General features: G+C 40.0%; 1 protein-coding gene across 1 annotated transcript; it reads right to left on the bottom strand.

Annotated features, from left to right (window-relative positions):
• Positions 1–849: 849 nt before the first annotated feature.
• On the bottom strand, positions 850–21,241 carry agpat2 (1-acylglycerol-3-phosphate O-acyltransferase 2 (lysophosphatidic acid acyltransferase, beta)). The gene is given in 7 exon segments (XM_038733028.1): positions 850–3,818; positions 3,820–3,857; positions 3,992–4,064; positions 5,557–5,652; positions 5,818–5,993; positions 11,692–11,825; positions 20,808–21,241. Coding segments are annotated over 7 exon segments (813 nt in total). The 5' UTR covers positions 20,984–21,241; the 3' UTR covers positions 850–3,698.
• Between the last annotated feature and the right edge of the window lie 557 nt (positions 21,242–21,798).

Genomic DNA, 21,798 nt, shown 5'->3' on the forward strand with positions numbered 1-21,798 from the left:
GAGGATGCATCAAAAAGCCAATAATACTAAACAAATAAGCAGTAATCAATACAGAGAATCCAGTACAATACAACTGAGTTCCTGAGTTCAACCTGCAAATCTGTGCGCACGATAGTGGCTGATGGTAGAGAAGTGCAGCCATCCGGTTTGTCATGCGGTACGCAGCGTAGTTCATTAGGTTAGTAAGTTAATTCATCTTTTTAACGTAAAACTAATAGTAGGTACAAATTACAATGAAAAATACATTATTTGTGATTCAAAATAATGTTGATTAATGAATTAGTGACCCCCACAGATGCATGATTTTACTGCTACCATGGAAGCTCAGACCCTCCTAATGGGAGCTGAGCTCCCACGTAACTCGAACCCTGTAAGTAATCAACACCACTTTGTTAAAATACTCTAAAACAAATAAGGGTTTTGCATTAAAAATTGTACTGCTATCAAAAGAACAAGTATTCATTATGCAGAATTAATTTTTAAATCATCTACACATTAATGTGAAAGCAGTATTTTAATGTTGTGACAATCTTGTTTTTTTTCGACAGAAAAACTGAGTGTGAGAAAGAAAGAAGACGGAATGAATCACTGCTTTAGAATCAAGAAAAATGCCAAAAATTCATTTGTTGTAAAATGATGACACTTAATAATTAATGAGACTCAATAATGTACACTAAATACTGGCTTTTCACCATGTTCGCCCTATTCAAATTCATCTAGAAATGAGCAATCAGATAAATTGTAGTCGAGTGTAAAGTACAATATTTCTCTCTGAAATGCGGCAATGTAGAAGTATAAAGTGTATAAAGTAACAATAAAATGGAAATACTCAAGTAAAGTACCTTAAAATGTATTAACATTACTTTCCACCACCGACTGATTTAATCACAGACGAAGGCAAAGCAGGCATTTCAGTGCACAACCACTTAAGAAAAAAAAAAAAGAATTAATTTTTATTCATTCTTTTGCAAGGCATTCACGTTTACCCAGAATAGGTGAAATCAAGAACACTACATCATCAGTATTAACCAGATACTATAATGGGCGTCTATACCATGTGTGCATACTTACACATACACATACAGTAAGGGACCACACACATAAAAGGCTCTGCAGGATGTCAGCTCTGCTTCTCATATTCATTTAAAGCTACTACCAATTACACTTTAATAGCTTTGGTGAAAACTTTGTCAGTTTTATTTTTCCACCCAAACTCAGCATGAAAAGTGCTTTATCAAAAAGGTTCAGAATACTTTCAATCTCTCCCTCCCAATATCTTACATATGAGTTCGTAAACAACTGCCCGAAATCAACCAGCAGGGTTGTTGCAGAGCCTGTTAGCCACCTGTTCAAGCTCATGATACAAAGCTTTACAATTCACACATTTGTATTACAAAATAACTGAGAAGTAAACAGGAAATAAATGAATTGAAATGATCAAACCACTTGCTGCAAATCTTACAGATTAAAACAAAGCAATAAATATGTTCAAATTAAGAAATACAGAATTTTATCAATTAGTATTACTGTGGCAGGGCCGAATAATTCCAGAGTGGCCTTGAACATGAATAAAGCTTTGACCATCACATGTACTTAAAGCCGACAGCCCAGCAGGTATCACTAAAACTACTGTTGTACTCAACTATGCACAGCAGTTTACAGGCGTAGTACCAAAGTATTGATAAATCCGTTCACAGGAGTACCTCTTCAGAGGGTTAGTGTACAGGACAGTCTACATTTAACATTTTATGGTCAAATAAATACATTTACAGGAGTTGATGCTAACTGTGTGCAAGACAAAACCCCACTATAATTTCAAAAAAATTAAACAGTAAGATGCAGTTAGTAGTACGGAAATATCCTGAATGCTGAAATACATTCTCAGATGGTGTTTTGATGGGCGAAAGCATAGCGAAATAAGACAGAGTAAAGGCAATGAGTAATGTGAAATATAAGAACTGGATGCTAACTAAAACAGCTCAGTTAGTTCTATCTGGTTAGAAGTTGTTGTCAGAACATATTACAAAACATAAAATTGATCATAAGTAAACTTGCCAAACAAGCCAATGTGCAACAACAACCAATCAAATATAAGGCCAAATTCTCCACAACTTTTTAAATAATCTAATATTCTCCTATTAGTTAAGTAATAAGTAAATCAGGACATCACAACTAAAACAATATTATTCACTTTCATATTGATAAACAAAACCGGTACAATCCTTAGAACTCTTCTGAGATGTAGACTTGAGTATGCCAGGTTTGTTAGTAATTAGAGAGTCTTCAAGTTAATCAGAACAAATACAAATTGTAGGTAGGCGTGCCAAAGCTTTACCCTCTTTCTAACAGCAGGAACTACCTAATATCATTGGCAAAGGGAAATAATATCATTGGTAAAATGAAATTAGTCAGTGGGTGACTGATCAAGCAGGTAATAGTGAGACAATAATGGACTTTTATCATGGCACAGCAGGTAGCTTGCACTTTGGAACTGTAATGTTAAAACAGTCTGACATTGCACAATAGGAAATCACCTTTTTGACACATCTTAAAATTGGTTCACTTGTGAATTCTGTCCAGGGAGCAAAAACGTGTGATCACTTCTAAAAAAAAACAAAAAAACAAAACAAAGAAAAACATAACAAGATTAACCGATGTAGAAATAAATAGAAAGCAAAAATAAAGAACACAGCGAGAGGACACTTGCTGCTCAATGGTGCACGCAGGTCATTTATAATCTTTTGGAGACAAACTAAAAGAAAGCACCAATAATGCACATTGATAACTGATCAGTCCACTTAAGCCCATTAAATCAGTACAGATGCGTGCTATTGTTTTACACTGTATCTCGTAACCTTGAATTCCTTGCTTTCTGACATCATGAGGCATATCATGGAGCACTGGTCATTGAGTTGAAGGGTCAATATGGATACAGAGTAGAATTCATAGCGACAGAACAAATAGCAGTCCACGGTCGCCCAGCGTCAACCTCTCGCCTCCACACACTCCACCACACGTGGAAACCACCTCTCCTTTTGTCTTTCGGCAAGATACTGGAATGCAGAAAAGGGGGGGAACACACTAAAAGGAAAGGTAGCAAGGAGAAGTAGTACTTTTGAATGTTTGTGTGCGTCCAAAGAGAACTAAAAATGAAAAGCAGCATGAGAGGAAAAATTTGTATCCACTGACATTTATAAACAGAAATGAGAAAATGCCAGGGATCAGAAGGCAGATGGAGAAAAATAAATAAATAAAAAAATAAAGGGGAGAAAAGGGCGGTAAAGTACAAAATGGCGATAAAGTAAGACAATAACAAAGCCCGGCTTCCAAAGCCAAAGAACAAAGCAAACGATGAAGGTGGACAGAGCCATCCAAAAGGCATGCACGAAGAACAACACACATCCATACTGTTCGGCTTGCCGTCCGTCACTCCGCTCACGGCGTGCAGAGCAGTGCTGCTGCTGGTGCTGCTGCAGACACAGTGAGGGTCGGGACTGAATGTGCTGTATGGTCAGGCCAGAGGTGGACTGGACCAGGCGTCAACTAGACAATAAGAGATTTCATGACGACAAGAGACCTGTGTCGTGTTGTTTTCCTGGCCAGGGGGGAGCGGGAAGGGCCGGGGGGAGTGGGGGGTGGGGGTCTCGAACAGGGAGGTAGGAGAACAAGAGGCGGGTGTGTGTTTAATGTTCAGTTGTTCAGTGCCTCGACGGCCCGTTGCTCTGGGTTACGGAGTCAGAGATGTTCAGGAAGGCAGTGCGCATCAGGTTGTAGGATTTGTCAGAGAGGGATGATATGTCCTCTGACGTCATCCCCTTTTGTCTCGATCTTTGGAAGAACCTTCAATCTGATGGTCCCTGCGGAGGTACAAAATCTCACTGTTAGAAGTCTCATCAATTAGCTTTTTGCACAGAGATACAGATGGCGGACACAGTAAGGATTGCTTGCAGTGGAAAAATCTGGAAAAACGAGGACCATCAAGCTGAGTTACCAGATTTGAACTGCTTTTCTTTCCGTAGGTAGAAGTTGCTGTAAGAGGAGAAAACGATGGGTATGATGGGTACCTGAAAAACAAAGAGAGGAAGCCATCAAAATAGGACCTAAGGAGAGGATCCAACACACTATTCCAAAATATCATTATCATTTCTTAATTTTCCTGTTAAGCACACAAATCTAAAGTAATGACTCCTAAACTTTACATTTGACCATTTCTTTCTCCTTAGAAAGCCAAAAGATGAGAAACAAGCTCAGAAATGCTTGACTGAATTCTCTCCCTCTCTCTCACACACACAAAATCAGCACCACACTAGCAATCTCCATCTCCTCCACTGCTGCTAATAAAGGCCGAGTTGCTCTCTCGAGGCCCCCCCGAGTGGCCCTTCAACAGGACTGGCTGTGCCAAATGTGGCTCCCCCTGGGGGCTGTCCTGCTTCCACTCAATCTGGCCGGCTGGGTACAGAAGCAAACACAGAGAGATGGAATAGTCTCAAGTGTAAAGCAAAGCCAACAAGGGAAAACCAAAACACAGACTGTATTCTCCAGACCGCAAATTAAGTCATTCCGCCACTTTGCGCCAACATACACACACCACAACGTCAAATCTAGTATGTCCATTAATATCCAAACATTATTTGTGTAACATATAAGCAGGCTCTGACCTGTAGAGCCAATAGAGCCCCTATAGAAGATATTAATGTGTTTGTTAACAAGGAGAAGCAGGGCTTTATTTTTGTAGCCTCTCAGCCTCTGCACATATCTGAACCAAACTGATATCAATCTTTAGCAGCAAGAAAAACAAACTCACACATACACACACTGCAACATTTTTGCCCGGGGTGAACCAAGTTGCGGTTTCTGGCTGAATCTCATAATTCATACAATGGTTTTTTAATTCATTCCACCGGTCTGACCCTGCGTGTGTGCTACATAACATCGACTCAAGAACAGAGACCTCCCACCTGCATGCATGCTGAGATAAAGCTCATAAAAGCACAACGCTGAGCTGCCAATTCATTTGGAGTCAATCTGTGTTGCCCTCACTCTAATCATTTGATGTGAGGAGTTTGAGGGAAGGGTTGCATCATAAACACAACAGAGGACAATTTCAGTGAAGACGGAAACAGAAATATGAAAATGAAAGCATACAACAGACCAAGGTTTTTTGACCATTTTAAATCATATAACCCTGGCAGAGTCAGTGCTGTGTTTGCATGCCATCCTCAGTGTATCTACTGTATATTTATTGTGTATGGTTAAATCATAATGTTGCCTTGCGCTGTATATGGTGGCTGGCTCCCCCATGTGTCTACAACCAGTACATTGCCACACCATTACCCCTCACTCTTTTAGGAAACAAAAGTTGGCAGAAGACTCCTGGACTACAGCCAGGCTCTTCACATCTCTTTTTGCCAGCAGGGCTAAGTGAATGAGCAGGAAGAGGGTGTGCATTACAGTACATGGTACGTTGACTTCATTCTAATGTACAGATTGGATATGGTAGCTTACAAACCCCCATAAGGTGGTGAATTTTAAGCAGATAAGAGAAAAAGTACTCACTTGTGCCTGCACTGCCAGGTGGAAAGCCCCTTTTTTGAAGGGTAGCAGGTCACCTTTCTGGTTTCGTGTTCCCTCTGGGAAAACCCACAGACGAATCTGTGGAAGTCAAACGACAAGGGTTAAAAAGGAATAACAGCGGTTTAATCATCCCAGAACTAAGAGTCAAACAATCTACCCTTAAAAAACAAAAACCATGAAGTACAGGTTCTTCTTCAGGGATGGATCATCAGTGATAAAACTTGACAACAAGAGCCAGATTACCTGGTCGTCCAACATGGTTTTGGCGGCGTCCGCCATGACATTTTTGGCATCGCTCGTCTTCTTGCGGTTGATAAAAACGATGCCGCCAAGCCAGCAAATGAGACCTACTGTGCCAGCATAGAACAACTCCTTCTTGGCAACCATGGTGCAGCGGTCTGGTAAGATCTCCATCAGGCCTGAGAAACAGAGAATAAGAAGCTCTCTCATAAGTATAGAGTATTTGATTTGTTACTTATGTGCTGTAATCATTATCTCCAAGTTTATACATATCATTTTGAATAAAGTCATGTCTATGTGCCTGAATGTGTGCAGTATGTGACCACGGGAATGAGAAATAAGACTCAACTAATGAATAAGTTAAAAGCTAAGCTAAAACGGTAGTAAAGGTAAGACACTGAGGTGTTGGGTAGGTAAAGATAATCAAATATCTCTCATTACTTGAAAAACGGATAAATAATGAATACAAATCTAGGAACACTGAAACTAAAAATAGTGACATAAACATCCAAATGGGGTTCACTTTTTTGGAGATTATTGGAGATTTTGGCTTGTATCTCCAAAGATTATCTTCTATCCAGGCAGCAAAGTATCAACAGAAAATCTTTTTCATCATTTTAAACTTAAATTATAACTTTTGGAATTTCTATAGCAAATATCTAAGAATCTAAAACTGATGAATGATAAGAGAATGGGTACATTTGTTCAAATAAGAAGTATAACTCTTTCAAAGGTTGAGAAACAAGGTATTAGCTAATTTGTCAGTAACCCCTATCCTAATATCCAGTTTTATTGCTTTACCATTGGCCATCAAGCCTGAATTACATAATAATTGGTTTGTTTTTTCATTTTTTTAAAGCATTTTCTACCGAAAACAAACTAGCCCTGGTAAAATGCATGATTGTGTAAGCAGCTGAGACTCCTTGTCTTTAAGGGTGTGTGTTAAATGAAGTCTCTAACATATTCAGTAGCAAAACAAATAACTAAAGGCTTTGTTTAGGGTAAACTTCAGCCTTTCCGCCTTATCTCTGTATGTGTCAAAACTTGGATTTCATCAGGTCTACTGATGTAATACATGTGATGTTGGAAAAGACATTTCACTTTATTAGCGCTTACATTATGATGAAATCCGACACGTTTGATTAACCTTCGTGCAAAGGCAGCTGGTGCAGAACATAGAGCAGTAGATGTGTCTACACTAGGGCGACAAAAACGGAGCAGAGAGAACCAAAATTACATCAGAAAGAGTGCTTAAAACCAAACCCCTGCTGTGGATGTTAGGGATCTTACTTGCAACCACATCAACTCCAGGATGAGCAGCTTTAATGGCTGGGTGTAGCAGTTGTCATGGCAACTTGGACGCCAAATCAGACTCATGCCGAGTTTTCTCAGCACTAATTAGATGCCTAGTTATTCCCCTGCTGTCACTACCGTGGCCTCGAGCCTGCCCTCATCACTCACAGGCACTAATGGAGAGAAAACATACCTCTGCTAAGCTAGTGTCCTCAACACTCAGATTTAAGACCAAGAAGAATGAGGCAGTGCCAAAACACACACCCACCCACACATCCTTGGGATAGACCAACAGGAGAAACTGAATCCGAAGTAGATTGAAAAACAAACTAAAACCTTCCTACAACATGCTGTCACTCATTCTACACCAATTTTAAAATGGTATCTAGTAAATTTATAACCGGCTTTTGATTCAAAGTGGGTCCTGTGAAGCCAGTGATGCATTTGTTTATTGGTGTATGTCCTGATTGGTGTGTTAATCTATAGTCACTTCCATGTAGAGATCCAGCAATAAATGTGGAAAGAATATCTGACCAATATTCTGCAAAAGTTAGTGGCATAATCCTGCAACCATGTGTGCTTTCACATAGCACCTGAGACGCATTGAGGACACATAGCGATCAAGCTTTCCAGAACCAGCAGTTACAGAAAAAGACCGTTAATGTGTGTAACACAACACCGGCATGCCAGCTGTGGTATTGCACGCAGACATCTTTCCGTCTTTGTTACTATCAACGTTCCCGGCTCGGAGGCAGATCAAATATCCGGCTCCGTACCATTCATACAGCGCAGTGAGTCGGCATATTGGCACAATACTCATTGTGAAAGCAGCTTATGATTGATTGTGCCATATCAAAACTACAAAACATGATGTTAATTAAGGTGAATAACTTCTGTAGTTGCATGGTACACTGCTGCAATTCATTCTCCATCACGCTTTGTCGGCACAAAGCTGGTACAATCTTACATTTGTCACAGTTGGTGTGTGTGTGTGTGTGTGTGTGTGTGTGTGTGTGTGTGTGTGTGTGTGTGTGTGTGTGTGTGTATATCTCTCTCTCTCTGAGTGTGTGACAACAGCCAATTAGCGCTGGATCCGGCTCCGTCGCAGCTTCCAAACACAATCCTTCTGTGATCACAAATACTGTACAAAATAAATTTACATATTTTTCTTTTTCGGTTGTCAGACAACAGTTCAATTTGACATTTGATTGCGGCTGCTGAATACTATGTTGACCAGCAGTGCCGATAAAGGTAGTATGTTATGATCATGACAGATTAAAAGCTGTGCTGTGAGATTGGCTATATTGACAATTTACAGTCTGCTACCACATCTAAATGAGCATCTATGACTACACAAAAACTGTCAGCAATACAACCTAAACTATATTATAAATGAGGAACAGATGCGCCGCTTCTGAAATTTTTCCAGTGAACATTGAAATTGCAACATAACTGAGCCGGAGCGCATACAGAACAGACTGAAGGCTGAACTTCTTCAGCTGGCACAATAACTACAGGTGCTGGTCATATAATTAGAATATCATTAAAAAGTTGATTTATTTCAGTAATTCCATTCAAAAAGTGAAACTTGTATAATTTATACATTCATTCCACACAGACTGATGTATTTCAAGTGTTCATTTCCTTTTAATTTTGATGATTATAACTGACAACTAATGAAAACCCCAAAATCATTATCTCAGAAAATTAGAATATTGTGAAAAGGTTCAATATTGAAGACACCTGGTGCCACACCTGCAAAGGCCTTTAAATGGTCTCTCAGTCTGACTTGACAGCTGTCCAAAAGACGATCATTGACACCTTGCACAAGGAGGGCAAGACACAAAAGGTCATTGCTAAAGAGGCTGGCTGTTCACAAAGCTCTGTGTCCAAGCACATTAATAGAGAGACGAAGGGAAAGAAAAGTGGTAGAAAAAAGTGTACAAGCAATAGGGATAACCGCACCCTGGAGAGGATTGTGAAACAAAACCCATTCAAAAATGTGGGGGAGATTCACAAAGAGTGGACTGCAGCTGGAGTCAGTGCTTCAAGAACCACCACGCACAGACGTATGCAAGACATGGGTTTCAGCTGTCGCATTCCTTGCGTCAAGCCACTCTTGAACAAGACACAGCGTCAGAAGCGTCTTGCCTGGGCTAAAGACAAAAAGGACTGGACTGCTGCTGAGTGGTCCAAAGTTATGTTCTCTGATGAAAGTAAATTTTGTATTTCCTTTGGAAATCAAGGATCCCAGAGTCTGGAGGAAGAGAGGAGAGGCACAGAATCCACGTTGCTTGAAGTCCAGTGTAAAGTTTCCACAGTCAGTGATGGTTTGGGGTGCCATGTCATCTACTGGCGTTGGTCCACTGTGTTTTCTGAGGTCCAAGGTCAACGCAGCTGTCTACCAGGAAGTTTTAGAGCACTTCATGCTTCCTGCTGCTGACCAACTTTATGGAGATGCAGATTTCATTTTCCAACAGGACTTGGCACCTGCACACAGTGCCAAAGCTACCAGTACCTGGTTTAAGGACCATGGTTCATGGTACCTGTTCTTACTTGGCCTCGCCTGACCTTAACCCTATAGAAAATCTATGGGGTATTGTGAAGAGGAAGATGCGATACGCCAGACCCAACAATGCAGAAGAGCAACCTGGGCTCTCATGACACCTGAGCAGTGCCACAGACTGATCGACTCCATGCCACTCCGCATTGCTGCGGTAATTCAGGCAAAAGGAGCCCCAACTAAGTATTGAGTGCTGTACATGCTCATACTTTTCATGTTCATACTTTTCAGTTGGCCAACATTTCTAAAAATCCTTTTTTGTATTGGTCTTAAGTAATATTCAAATTTTCGGAGATACCAAATTTGGGATTTTCATTAGCTGTCAGTTTTAATCATCACAATTAAATGAAATAAACATTTGAAATATATCAGTCTGTGTGTAATGAATGAATATAATATCGCAGTTTCACTTTGTGAATGGAATTACTGAAATATATGAATAAACTTTTTGATGATATTCTAATTATATGACCAGCACCTGTATATGCTGCTGTGCCTTTCTTTAATGATGGACTGGGTTGGTAGACTCCAGAAACCTGAAGGTGATTGGTAACTTTGACCCCCTTTAACTCCTGGCATTAAAATGTGTCTTGTATGCAGATCGTATTTAGATAATGTTAACCCTATTACATTTACACCTAGATTCACACACTGAGATCCGATTGCTCTGTCCAGCTCAAACAGCCGAACTCCACATCCTCCTCTTGTTTGTGCAGGTCAAAAAATGCCCTTTAACTATAGACTGTATAATAACTTTCTTAATAGTCTCTTTCAAGAGCAATTTGTTTTCCTCCATGGATTATAAACCCAAGTTTTCCTCTTTATTCAACGGCGTGCCAATGTAATAGCTCAACCGCATGTTCAATGAACGGCGCTCTTTAGGCGTTTTCATGCACAACATTGTATGGACAGACTGCCTGTATCTGGCGTCAAACTTTGATTCATTTGTGGAAGACTGCGACTGGTACGTATTTAGCAGATGCTGTATGTAGATTGACAATGCAATTGCATTTACACTTGTGTTCAGTGTGGTCACAATGTGTCCCTGACCACCTCCAAAAGGTGGTTGTGCCGATCAGATCACAATCTGTCTTCAACGCTTCTTGGGTGCAATGATACCTGTACTTCCATGTGGTCAAGCACTAATGCATTTAAATGGTGTAAAGGAATTCTCTGACCCTGAAAAAGCTAATGTCAACACAAATCATTGTCACATGTTAACAACATTTTTCCAAATTAACAAACTTCATGAGGACATAATCTGAGTTTAGGCAGGCCAGGGGTGTGTGTGTGCGTAGGCCTGTCAACCCTACAGTAAAATATATTCTGGGAATCAGTCAGTTGTTAATTGTCTCCAGTGTCAAGGGATGATTTCCTGTGTCATGGTTTAGTGAGCTCATCCAGGTCAGCAGGCAGTGCACTTAAAGCATGCACGATATTTTGGCAAATAACAGCTGAAGCTTTCTCCATTTAAAATCCTCCCATGTTAAGGGGGTGTAGACATGCTCTGTACTGATCATCCGGGTGTTGTAGCATCTTGCTCACACAAGCTTGAGGTGGGATGTCAACGCTGGCCAGAATTACAATCAGCTGCCTCCCCTTGTTTTCTCTGTGATGGCTCTGAAAGGCACACTGTCCTGGTTTTCATGAAGCACGGGGCAGCAGAGACAGAATAATACCCATTAGTTCTATTGAGCAGTAGCAGCTTGTCCATTTTACTGGCCGGTGAGTGGAGATTTGCCAAATGTATACCTGCGAGCGGATTTAGTACTGATGTACTGATGCCTATGAATATTTTCCCGTAGGGGCAACAAATAAATATAAATTCAGCGGGGGTCTACGAAGAAAACTTTTCAGCACCTCACTGGACAAACGAACACAGGAGAAAGTTAAATTACCAAATCGATAGAATTACTATAAATTACTACATAAAGAAAACAGAAATGCAACCCACTGTTCATTTCAGCAGAATATACAGCAGCTACATCGACAGTATCAAAATGTAGTACCAAGGCACCCACCCAAAACATCCAGGGAGCTCTGGTGGTTGGAGATGATGACATAGGGTCCCTCTGTCTGCAGATGCTCCCAACCGCTCACTTCAAATCGAAGACCCAGGAAATACTTGACATGACGAACCATGAAGCGGATAATCCTGAGGGGAAAAAGGTTAATTACAGCACTGGATAATTATAAGTTAGTGTTCACAGGCATGCAAGTGCAGAATGCAGGCTGTACATTATTAACTAGAACCCTATGTCGAAAGGTTGGAGGTAACAGTGGATTGAATAAAGCCTGTTACCTCAGATATTTGAAACTTGCCCTAAATCAACACAAAACAGTCATTACTGTCTTTACAAGAGACCTGGTTGATTAATCATGTACAACATCCCTGTTAGCACTGTTTGTTTCTTGGTTGGAAAAATAATTGCATGTAGTGAGTAGGAATTAAAGTATAATAAAGTTATTATAGCTAATATGTGAGTAAACAACTTGCTACTTCTGCATCCAGTGGGTGTGGTTTTACATTGAAACATGAAAACACATATTTCCACACTGATGTTTCCTGTTTAAACCCTTTCTGTTTGGGGCTTATCTTTTGGGACTTATAACACTCGACCTTTGTAGAGACTTAGATATATCTTAACAGAGTTCAGAACTGTTATCTATGGTGACCTCTGCTCCGACTTGGAAGTTTAAATGTTCTTCTAAACAAGCAGAGATTGTGTCACAATCTCATCATGCAGATTCACGTGCTTCTAATTCCAGTTTCAAAACAGGTCCTTTCTCCCCAAACACTTCAATGATATTTCCTCTTTGATCCTTATAAACACTTTCAAAAACCTGCCATGTCCTCTAACAATACCGTTTGTCACCTCAAACACACTGAGTACAGCTGCCAAGTTCAGACTGATCTGAAATCTGGTGTTGATGTCTAAGGCTGGAAAAACAGCCATGGCTACAATCAGCTACTTAGCTCTCCATTCCTTATCTGATCATCATTTGATCAGGAGTAACCTCTTTATCTCTCTTGGAGCCTCAAAATATAACTGGTACAACACTGCTGTTAAACTGCTGTCCCACACAGTGCCTTATTTGTAGATACATCTGTAAAATTAAGGACCATTTGAACTATGAGAAAGGCAGCAAGTCTAATCAGTCTAATCTGCAAAGAGTGGCAACAAACATGACGCACTCAAGCTAGTGTTGTCGTCCATTCTGGCCTCAACATTCAGGGAGCAACCAACGTTCAGTGAAAAACAACTTGCAAAATTTGAAGATCGGCTGGACACACACACACAAGTTACAAAGAAGTACAAAATCCAAAAGCTAAGAGCAGACCAGAAAGGCTTAATGGATGGAACATTTAGACAAACGCTGGGAACTTGAAGCAGCCATGGCGAACACGGCAGATCTTGCGGAGACAAATTTCCCATTATCTGAAAAGCTGGAGGACAGACATGCATTGGCTTTCATTTTCATTCATAGGCACGAACCCTATTCCAGAATAGACTTTTTTTTCATCCACAGATTTATTCACTCATATACGTTTTGCTGATACTTTGCCAAACTGTCATTATTTCAGAGATCACACTCTCCAATACTCACAGGAAAGCCACACAGTGGTGCATTAACACCATGTGTCTTAGGGTGCTTTCACACCTGCCTCATTTAGTTGGGTTGAATCGCACTACAGTTCGATTTCCCCCTTGGTGGGGTTCGTTTGGGCATGTGTGAATGCAGCAATCGCACTCGGGTGGGCACCAAAAATGGACCAAACAATCTTACTGAGACCTTGAAGAGGTGGTCTCTGGTGAGGTTCGCTCGTGGTGTGAAAGCAAACAAACCAACCACAGGATTTTATGATAACAGATGTGATCTGAGCATTATTTCCAAAGCTAAACCTCTAATAAATCCATCTGCTGATTGCTAAATGTGTTCAGTGATGTTATAATTAATCTGTATAAGCCATGTATAGGCTATGTTTATGAAAATCATTTGGTAACGTATACTTGTCAGCGCGGGTATTTTCCTTGATTAATAAGTTAAAAGCTGTTAAAAAAGTAGGGCAAGTAGTACTCCCTTTACACTGTCAAAGTTCATTAAGTCCATAAAACATTTGTGACAGCAATACCACAGCATACTATGGGCTAATAAGGCCTGGATTATTACTGTACATGTCCTCTTTTTACGTTAATCATAATAGGCCCTGCGGTTGATCTGCGGTCTAATATTACTAATCATGCTTAGGCTATAATAAATTATTACTTTGTGAGCTCTTTGCGATACAGATCAGAAGCATTAAAGTGCCACCAGAGTTTGATTTTTCCACGTGGGTTCTGATGATGCAGATGACAATCGTTCGTTTGTGAACATGAGCCGGACCAGAATTAAATGCAACAGTTTATAATCTTTTTTTTACTTGGTCCGGACCAAATGAACCGAACTACAGGTGAGAAAGCACCCTTAGACTTAAAAATAAAGACTACTGTGAACATTTCAGAAAGGATTTTAGATCTTGCAGATAATGATGGTACAGTGGATGACTCTCAGATATTTTGGTGTGCAATCACAGGATGCAGCAGAGATACAGCTATTTTCACTGCTTTCACTTCTCACCTTAACCGCACAAGACTAAGCGAAATGACGTGTTGTGTGTTAAAAATAAGCTGCAAAAATTAGAACGAACCCAGCAGATGCTTGGCTTTTCTGTTGATAGGAAAAAAACGAAACAGATTCAATCAGAGTGAGCCTGGTCTCCCTATTAAGAATCAGAGCTAAATTCCAAATTCATAGAGCTAGAAAGTAATTATTATATATGAGTGGATCATGTCCAAGCGACCTCCTGGCTCTGACTTTAAAGAAAATACATTTTTCTAATATGTCAATTTCTTCTCAACAAAAAATATTGACTAACCCTAAGGAAATAAATTCTGTAGTCTGTTCCTACTCTATAAAAGTAAAATATATACTGAAATATCCCTTAACAAAGCAACATTTGAATCTTAATCTTTCCACCCTCGCTCAGGAAGATGTTGATAAACTAAAACACTGACTGTACTGAGATTAGTTGGTATGAAGAAAGGGAAGTATGCAGGATAGAATTGGATCCTACTTCATGTTTTGGGACTAGTATACTAGTATACTAGATACTGGCAGTATCACCACTCACTCAATATCACTTTATACAGACAACATTTTTGTTTTGTTTTTCAAAAAGGCAGTTGTCTCAATTTAGAAAAAGTTTCCATTTTGCTATGTTTGCCGAACATTGACATAAATAGTACAAACAGCTGCAGTTTTTCCATCTGCACCTATTCAACAACTGAATTTCCTAAGCAGTGGCTAACTGCAGATTGTGGGGAAGCTCGAAAGGCACAGATCTGATGTGGGAGTGACCACACATGACCACAAATGCGTTGCAATCCATGATTTAACTCCCAGCCAGGGGACCTTTGTTGTCATACCCCTCTAGACTGACTGTCAAATATATAAAAATATTATATATATCATTATTATTATTATTATATATTAATTAAGGGTGCAAATAAAATCTGAGCAAGTATGTAAGCTATCAAATGATAAATAATAAAAACAAGAACACACAAGAATGAAATGTAATTGCAAATCACAAAATGCACCTGCTTTTTTTTAGCATTTCTTTCCTGTGCAACACAGCAAAAGTGGCTTCTGTTACACCACCAACTTGAATGACCTTCCCTCTCAGGGAAAGAGAGTCACTCCCCATCTTCTGTCTCGGGCCAGAGAAATCATCACTCCAAAAAGATGTCATGTCCCTTCTTCATCAGTGAATCATATCCCCTCTCAAACTTATATGGCCTCGTTTTAAAAATGCCTCCACCAATCTCCTTGTAATGGTCAGACTTTACTTTTATATTTGTTACACCAAGATAGTCAACGTCATCGATTACGGAAATACGTCGATGTGTGTAACGTGTGTTGGTGAACTGCAATGAATTTGTGCGCCCGGTCTAAGCAGTGATTCCCCCGGTGAACAAGCTGCAGCTAAAAACCTCTCCTATGAGTACGATAATCTAAAGTTTGGGAGAATTTTAAAGGTCTTTTCACACGGGAAGCGACACTCCGCCTGCGTAGGCGCCTGGCACCGCGGGGTCGCTTTGCGCTTCACACAGGAAGCGACACCGAAACAAGCGCTCTGCAAGTAAACGGAAGGCGCTCTATAGATAGTAACCATGACAACGGCTTCTGTGCGCTACTGTATTCCTTCATAGCCTAGCTTAAAGTAAAACTATAATTAACGTTAGTTGCGAGGCTTTATTAGTAGGATTTATTATATACGTTTTTGCATTGTCAAGAGTCAATTGTTCAAGTCAACTCAACTTTGGCAGGGGCAGGCGTGTGCGTGAGACGAGCACCACCGCAACAGTTTCATGGTAACACGCCCGCCTGTCGCTACGCCTGTCGCAATGCCCGCGCCTCCCTTCCTACACGCTCGCCTCTCATTGAAAATGAATTTCGAGGCGCGTAAATCGCTTACATCTTTGTAATATTCCTCTATTTTTATATAGTATTCATATAGTGTATTATATAGTGTTTCTGTACACATGATTACATTTACATATTTAGCTGATGTTTTTATCCAAAGTGACTAACAATTGCTATACATATCAGAGGTCGTACGCCTCTGGAGCAACAAGCGGTGAAGTGTCTTGTTTAGGGACACATTGGTGTCTCACAGTGGATTCGAACCCGGGTCTCTCACACCAAAGGCATGTGTCTTATCACCACACCATACAGTATTACTATAGTAACTTTCTATAGTGTGTCTGAAAAAATATATATATCACCATAGCCAGCTCTATAGTATTAATATAGTAATTGTCTATAGTGCGTTCCAAAAAACAGAATTAGTAATACTATTTTCATTTTATACTATTTTTATTTTGATTATTATATTATTATTTGGTATTTCTATAGTAATTCCTTACAGTAATACTATAATATTTTTGTAAGGGCAGTCTCCCCTACACAGGGGTGCAGGCAGTCAAAATACAGGGTGTGGAGAGAAGGTCCGTCTAGAATCTATAGGATGATGTCATTCTAAATGGTGCGCGATATTCATGTTTTTCCTGTTCATTTGAATGGCCCAGATAACTTATATGTAATAGTTATTAAACAACAGACTGCACCAATTTCAGAACATTTCACACTACAGCAGACAGCAAACCTGAACACCAATGTCAAAGAAGCCACAGCAGCAACACAGTCAACAGCGGGAACTAATGCATGAGAACTGAAGGAGATGAAGAGACAGCGCCTGGATAGAGAGAGATGTGACCCATGACCAGTAGGGGTGGGAGGGAAATAAATCGATACAGCATAGTATTACTTATTATTATGTTTTCCGTGGCAATATTGTATCGATACACGGAGGTCAAGTATCGATCTTTTATCATATAAATTGTACATGAGAATTTTACTTTTTGGTACTATAACAATAAAATCAGTTGCTTTTTCAGTCCAATAGAAAAAGAGTTTTCCTTTAAGGACACAATGTGAAGTTGGAAAAAAGGTAATAAATTGCCATATATCACAATATTTTAAAATTCGCAATATTGTATCGTGACATAAGCATCGCAATATTATCATATCGTGGGGCCTCTGGTGATTCCCACCCCTAACGACCAGTTCATCATCATTTATAATAATGCAGTGCAGTGAGGATACAGATGGGGAGAGGACTGTATATAACACGGATTTATCTGTGTCACTGAGACTCCAGTCTGCAGTGTAGTTCATACACTTAACTGAGTAAACACAGAACAGCAGAGTTACATCTGGCTTCACAATCAAACAAAGTTTTTATATCAAGTCAACATTTCTGTCCATCGTTCCTCACTTTTATTATCAACTGATGTTTCTTTTTCTTTTTTTTTCTTTTTTAAATGCCTGGTTTTAGCACCCCCTTTTCTTGTGTACACATTGAGCAAAAATGGTTTATTTTAAAGAGGGTGAATTATTCAATTAGTGCACGTCTGTTGAATTTCGGTACAGCCCTAATTCTGTTTCAAAAGAAAGGAAATTAAATGATCAGTGTTACAGTTACAGCTTTAATTCTCTGCGGTCAAGCTCACTATTATGGAATTGAAAACAGCAAAGACACTTAGCACATTTTAATAGCCTTTATTCCACCCTGATGCAAGAGCAGATTTTATTTTTGTTACCCATTCAATGAGGATGGAAAGACTTCAGAGAGCATTTACTGGACATAAACACTCTTCTGGAAAGGCAGCTCAAGTGCTGTAAATGAGAGGAGCAGGGATTTGCATTTTTAAATGCACCTGTTTGGTCACATTAGTCTGATTTGTCACAAATGAACAAATCCTCATTCATTTTATTATTATTTATTTTTACATATAACATTTTAGTCTTGTTTTGAAGTTGCTGAAGCAATGCCCTATGGAGTCGGTCAACTCTTCCAGATATTTGGCATGCTAGATATCTGACTGGCATCTACGATGTGTCAGAAATGTGTCGGGGAGCTGTTCTGATGCGTCGTTGAGTAGTACGCACATAACGACTGGTGACCACCGATCGGTTGCTGATTTACCCGCAATCACAGCCAGACATTCGCCGAGCTCACCGACAGGCAAATCAGGCTTAAAATCGTGTAGTGTGAACTAGGCTTATGAGCTTACAGAGATGATACAAAGGTGTATGCACTGGGATAAGTACTGCAGGTTAAAGTTAAACTAGGGAGCAAGTTTACAGATTTTATTGGACATTTACAACAGACACTGGGTTGGGTAGAAATGTACTATGTACAGGTGCCTTCATTTTACCTTCAAATATAATAAGTAGATGACATGGTTAACTTTGTTTTTAAAATGTGTCTTTTTTTTTGCATTGCCCCTGGGAGCACATAGCTGAAGCTGTGTTGATCTAAGTCTCAATAACTCCATATTTTAGCAAAGAAGCTGGAAATTAAGATGTTGTCATAACTGATATGAATGAGAAATAAGTTGTTTAAAATTATATAATATATCCCTCTTAAATCTGACCGTGTGCAAACTATATTTAAAGCTTTATGAAGTATATATATATATATTTATAGGAGTATCAGCATACATTCTGCTGCTCACAGTTAAAAGGTGAGCCTGACCTGTTTCTAACCAACAAACACAGATACCAGTGCTGAAGCAATTTCTGGTGCCAAAGGTCAAAGGGATGTCAAAGACACAGGATCATGATGACAAAGCAGATGATTAATTCATTCAGAAAGACAAGTACCGGAAAATGAGTAGTTTAAACTATCGTGGCTTTAAAGGGCAGTTTAGATCTGAGTGACAATGGTAGCCTCCCACTGCCACAACCATTACACAGTATAGAACCTGAGCCCAAGCAATTGTGAGAAAGAAAACTAAGCCTCTGCCTTTCATTTGCGGTCATTAGATCCCACATGATAATTAAAGTTTGAGCTGTAGCCAAAAGTAGCCATTCACATGTGTCACTGGTAAATTGAAAACTCAACAAGAGTGTTTCAGGAAATGCAAGCACAACGTTATCCCTGACTTGAGTTCTGTGGGTGCTTTTGACCGTAGAGAGCTGTTCTGGCCCACCATAGTTTACTGTGTTCCATTCAAGTCTCTATGTCAGCTGTGAAGCAACTAGTCAACCCCAGAGTTCAGGCCTTTGTGTATCTGTCTGACCACATATGTCTGTGCCAGGCTGCTCTGTACTTCATGAATCACTGAGGTGTTTTTTCGCTGCAAGAGCTGGCCAGTGCGTAAAACATGCACGCAAATCCATCTCCATTCACTCCCTGTGCAAGGTCTGACCACAATTCAGTCACTTTGTCACAGTCAAACGGGTCTAGATAACCTTTGAGCTGACAGAATGGTACAGTGGTGCAACATGACACCACCACGAAGGCTAAAGTGACTGCGAAACAGTTATTCCTAGATCAGCAAGGCAGTAAAGTCGTAGCTGTTGTAACCGACAGGGCTGCTGTCGGATCAGGGCCAAGTGAAATGGCATTGAGGATGGGCCTCATAACTATTCAGTAACCCAACTCTAATCAGAGAGAACTTGCCATCTGGCATCTGTCTCTCCAAGGTAATTACTGGAATGTAGTCATTGTACAGGAATCCATCCTCTTCGTCTTGGATTAACCACAACAGCAACAAAAATCTACCTGCTACTACGTGGACACTAACAATAAAGGTGTACTACATCTCTATCAGTTGACCCGGCAAGTGTGTGTGATCAGTATAAAATAACATATTCCTCCAGTGGTAAGGTCGAGGGGTCATTCCTACAGAGCCAATATCCACATCTACAGTATGTTCCTGACCATTAGAGAGTTGTAGAGGTTGCAGATGTGAAGATGTTTCTATCATAAAGACAGGCTCTATTGCAGGGTCATTGCTGTGTTGCACATTTAGAGTGCACAGGTATGCCATAACCGTTCACCCTAACAGCTCAGAGGAAATAGCTACACATGTCAGTTGCATTATCAAAGTTGTTCTAACGATTATGCTTGGATAATTTCCACCATTTCATCTAAAAAGCAGCTCTGGTACCACAACTAACATAACGTTAGCAAAACAATGACAGCCTTGTGTTCTTCAGTGGCCAGGCGCAACGTTATGTGTCAGGCGTCTGCCTTTAGGAAAGGCAAGTGAGCAGACATTCTTCCAGAAAATATAACGGAGATAATTACCGTTATCTAAGGCCAGTATTGTTTTACTCTCGGGAACAAGCAGGACATGCCCTGACTTGGGTCGCGAAGCACTATGTTAGCTAAACATGAGCGTAATGTTAATGTTAGCATTCCTGTTTTCAGCTAACACGTTCCTACTGCCAATGTATCAGAGGGGCTAACGTTAGCATATGCATGATTAAAAATAAATCAAGTATTAATTTATTTTTATTTTTTGTTTTCCTGTTCAATGCAAGCCAAACTGGTAGACTAGAAGCTCCCCATGTGTTGTTGTATTAACATAACCCTTCGTTGCCGTAACACCGGTAACGTTGCTTGCAATCTGAATGTTTAACATCAACTAACTACGGCTAGCCGTGCCAGCTAACAAGCTAACGTTGGCTAGCTGTCAGACGGCGCTGTGAGCGACATTTATTACTCAAACAAACTCACCTCATGTTTTCAACGTCTCTGCCCCCGCTTTTCAGTACACACAGGGGGATCGTAATCAGGGCCAAACACATCATCCAGGCGACGTAGAAGAACTTTTTGAAATAAAAAACAAACGTGCTGCTGGTCCACATCAGGAGTGGAAACAGCAGCAGCGGTATCATCCATAGCACATCCATAGCGATCCACCGCAGAAACTCACTGCCAGCTAATGTAACTCACGCGGTTTTGGACGAGGACGCTGCTAAAAAAAAAACCACTGCCCAGCTACGGTGCAAGAGAGGAGCGAAGCACCGCGACCCTGACACACATTACACAGTCAGAATTATCCCTCCTCCTGGCGATGGCAAGGATCGTCTCTGGCTGCCCAAAGAGAACATGTAACGCTGCTCATCTGTTGCTAACTGGCATGGCATCCTGAGGTGGAGTCAAGTCGTCAGCGGTTGTGTGTGTGTGTGTGTGCGTGTTTTTATTCTATTTCCGGTTGCTGGACCACAAGCAACACGTTTGTTTAATAGCCCTAACCCTAACCTTAAGATTTGGAACATTTTATTAACAGAAAAACTGGATTTCATGTTATATATACTTCGTGGTCGGGACAGTTTGGACTATATTATGCAGCTCCTCATCATTGCTTCTGGCAATGTAGTATGTATTTGATTAGTTGTATCCTTTGCATTTTTGTTGTTGTAATGAACGTTTCATCAATATAATTTTAAAACAGAGAAAAAAATGTTTTATAGCTTGTAAAAGATTAAATTAAATTAAATTAGTATAAACTGGCAAAGCATTAGTTAAAAATTTTCCCACAACAATCCACAATCAGTGCTCATGTGGGATATTTGATGTGTGTATATATTTATCTATATTATTTATTTTAAATATTATTGTAAAGTTCATATTTTATATTTATGATTCTTGACCTGCAATACATACTTCATATTTCTAATATTTTCTACCTACTATGTTTATTGTTTTGCACCAAAATACCAAA

This window comes from Micropterus salmoides, unplaced genomic scaffold (genome assembly GCF_014851395.1).
Source record: "Micropterus salmoides isolate LMB-PRFRI ecotype aquatic unplaced genomic scaffold, ASM1485139v1 Ms_hic_scaffold_20, whole genome shotgun sequence".
Lineage (NCBI taxonomy): Eukaryota > Metazoa > Chordata > Actinopteri > Centrarchiformes > Centrarchidae > Micropterus > Micropterus salmoides.